Source organism: Octopus bimaculoides, chromosome 8 (assembly GCF_001194135.2).
Source record: "Octopus bimaculoides isolate UCB-OBI-ISO-001 chromosome 8, ASM119413v2, whole genome shotgun sequence".
Taxonomy (NCBI): Eukaryota; Metazoa; Mollusca; class Cephalopoda; order Octopoda; family Octopodidae; genus Octopus; species Octopus bimaculoides.
In genome coordinates, this window is record NC_068988.1 from 91,149,789 (window position 1) to 91,152,757 (window position 2,969).

The window sequence follows — 2,969 nt, forward strand, 5'->3', positions numbered from 1 at the left end:
AAATAGATCACATCTTGTGTCTATTAAGACCTAAATTGTTCTCAACATGAAATATAGCAGCTGTTGAGAACAATTTAGGTCTTAATAGACACAAGATGTGATCTATTTCTAGCGCATTAATTGTCCACGTTAGTGGTCGACGTTATTTTTTAAAATGTATCTATATTATATATATATATATATATATGAGTGAAATTGTTTTTAATCAGTAATTTTCTTGTATATTTACAGCTATTTCAAACAATATCATAGAAAGCATACAAAATAGCAGAAGAACGCTTTTAGTGCTAACCAATGATTATATAGAGAGCGAGTGGACCCGGATGGAGTACCAAGTAGCCCAACAGGAAATGTTAAAACTTCGTCACAGAATTATTCCCGTTATTCTGGGTAATTTTAAGGATTTAGACATCAAAGACAAAAATCTAAAATTTATTTTGGAAACAGTGACCTACCTACAATGGCCACCAGACTCAGAGAGTATTCATCTTCAAAATGCATTCTGGAACAATCTGAAGAAGACTTTACGAAATAAATACCAGTCGAAGCAAGTTTCTACATAATTTTATATTTATACATGTCTATGAGATATTATCTCTGTCGTGCCTTCTTCGGGCGTGGAGATCAAGGGTTCTTCCATTGTGACGACTGATACTTCGTCTCAGAATTGTACCCTGAATTTTCTCCACATTTCCAAGGAGGACGCTCGTGGCAGGCCTTCCAGATTGCTCATCGTCTTTCAGAATCATTCTTCCGTTTTTGAAGCCCCTGTTCTACTCGAAACATTGCGTACGACCCATTGCTTCGTCTTGAAGGATGCTCAATGTCTCTGTAGCAGACTTCCCATCTTTTAAAATCAAAATTTCACGCTGGCTCTTTGTTCCAACTTTCTGTCCATTACAAAATCGGAAACTACGGCATACACGTGATGACAATAACACAAATTTCACAAATTGCGAAGTAAACACAGCAGTGTCACTCGGCACACTGCTACGTGAATGTCAGTGCTAGCCCTCACTGCCCACGCAACCGGATGCTACCGTCTGTTGGCGCGTTACAGAACTAGTCCGGGAACTTTTTGATGCCACCTTGTACGTACTTTGTTCCAAGACATGGATTTTAAGGATTTCAATGATGTAACTACAGATAAGTTTCCCTGATTATCAGCAGTATTGTCACTAGATATCATGCAATGAATGCTGGTTATATACAACACATGTGTTGCTGAATACCGGACATTGATGTAAGTTCAAGACATTGGTCATACTGATGACATATTTCTTTTGTGGTGGAAGACGTATTATCTCTCAAGTTAAACATTTCATGATTGGCGGTGAGAAACGTCATTTGCAGATAGTATTTTTTGTTGTTATCATGTGTGGATCATACGGGATTTTAAATATCTCAGTCTTATGTTTCTTATATTCTCACGTGATTTATCAACAACTATCCAAAAATAAAGGGGATTATTGTCAATAGTAACATAGATATTATCTCATCCTGGGACAAAATATCTGTCTTTATCGAGTATAACAGCTACAACCAGAGATTCTACCATATAGTTGTTGAGGCTAACTGCTACAGCCAAAGCTTTTATTAGTGGAAGGAAGATCCCTAATTTTCTGTAAGTATTCACGGATGGACATTGTACAGTGGTATTTCAAAACCTAAAATGTTTATTTCGTTTGTAATAAAGAGAAATTTTTCAATATTAAGAGTTATACCATATTTGACATATAAAGCAAACTATTTGGTGGAAAATACTTCTAAGTTATTGGCTTAGTGGTTGGAATCCATCAACGTATTTAGTTTTAACGTGTGCTTCGGAGACTGTTTCATGAAATCTAAAATCTGTTACCAAAAACAATGTAACCGTCAAGAACTGTGCAATATCGGTATTTACCGCGCAGAATTCTGACTTAAGTGTAATGCCTATCTTCCTTCTACATTCGGGCAATGTGATGACCATTCCAGACATCAAATACAGTCTTCTTTCTTTTCTTTCTTTCTTTCTTTCTTTCTTCTGAGTTGAAATAAATATCAAATATCCAGAGATATCACAGAGCCACCAACAAGAACAGCTTCAAGTCTTGATCCAACCTCATCTTTTACGTCTTTCTGTCCGTGAAGTGGAACAAGATAGAGACAAGTAGGTAGCAGGTTCAGCTTCAGAGTTGATTATGAGGTCTCGTGGGGTACTTTTCATTATTGGAAGTGTTACTGTTGTAACGGCTTATGTAATGGTATATGTTGGTGGTCGGCAGTTACCAAGTGTAACGGTGTTGATGTTGCAGGTATGCAAGATTAAAGAACAGTGATCGAAGTTGTAAACAAACATTTACTTACTGTTACGTATTGTTTTAGCCAAACCGCGACAGGCTGGTATAATATAATTCGTAAAGCATGCGAGGTAAAGAGAGATGTATATTTTCCTTGTATAGTGCGTGTGTTCTCATCATTGTGTAGTAGTAAATCACAGATAGAGAAAGGGTAATGTTGTAGAGAAAAGAAAGTGAGCCAGTAAAAGTGAGAGAGGAGGGACGAAACAACTGCTTCGTTGGTGAGTTACCATAGTTGTCTCGCTGTGCCTTTTCATTCCGTTGACGGCATTTCGTTCAGCCGGTCAGCCAGCACGGTTCTCACTAATTGACTTTGGCTTACGGAGTTCCTGTATTTATTATAACTATATATAACTAGCTAGAAAAATAGGTATATTGGAGAGAACAAAAGATATTCTTTGGGGGTCGACTGTTATCTCAATTCCATTCTCCATCGCATACAAGAGGTTAGAAGGGTCTTACCTCCTAGTAGCTGAGATAATCAACTTTATACGTTAATAATCCGGCGTTTCCCAGGTTATTGAAAATAATGAAATTTAAATATACCTTTTAAATCTCTAAGTAAAATGAAACATGGATTATGCAGTTCTCAACAGTAATTAACTGAGGTACAAACTATTAATGTCAATA

At 36.8% G+C, this 2,969-nt stretch overlaps 1 protein-coding gene across 2 annotated transcripts in view; it reads left to right on the plus strand.

The window, feature by feature from the left end:
• LOC106874582 (serine protease/ABC transporter B family protein tagB) overlaps nucleotides 1-1,948 on the plus strand; it is a 25,957-nt gene extending 24,009 nt beyond the window's left edge. For both annotated transcript variants that reach the window (XM_014922366.2, XM_014922367.2), the window contains one exon: nucleotides 232-1,948. In XM_014922366.2, coding sequence (XP_014777852.1) covers nucleotides 232-563 — 332 coding nt within the window. In that variant the 3' untranslated portion in view covers nucleotides 564-1,948. The remainder of the gene's footprint in view (nucleotides 1-231) is intronic.
• Nucleotides 1,949-2,969: the final 1,021 nt, after the last annotated feature.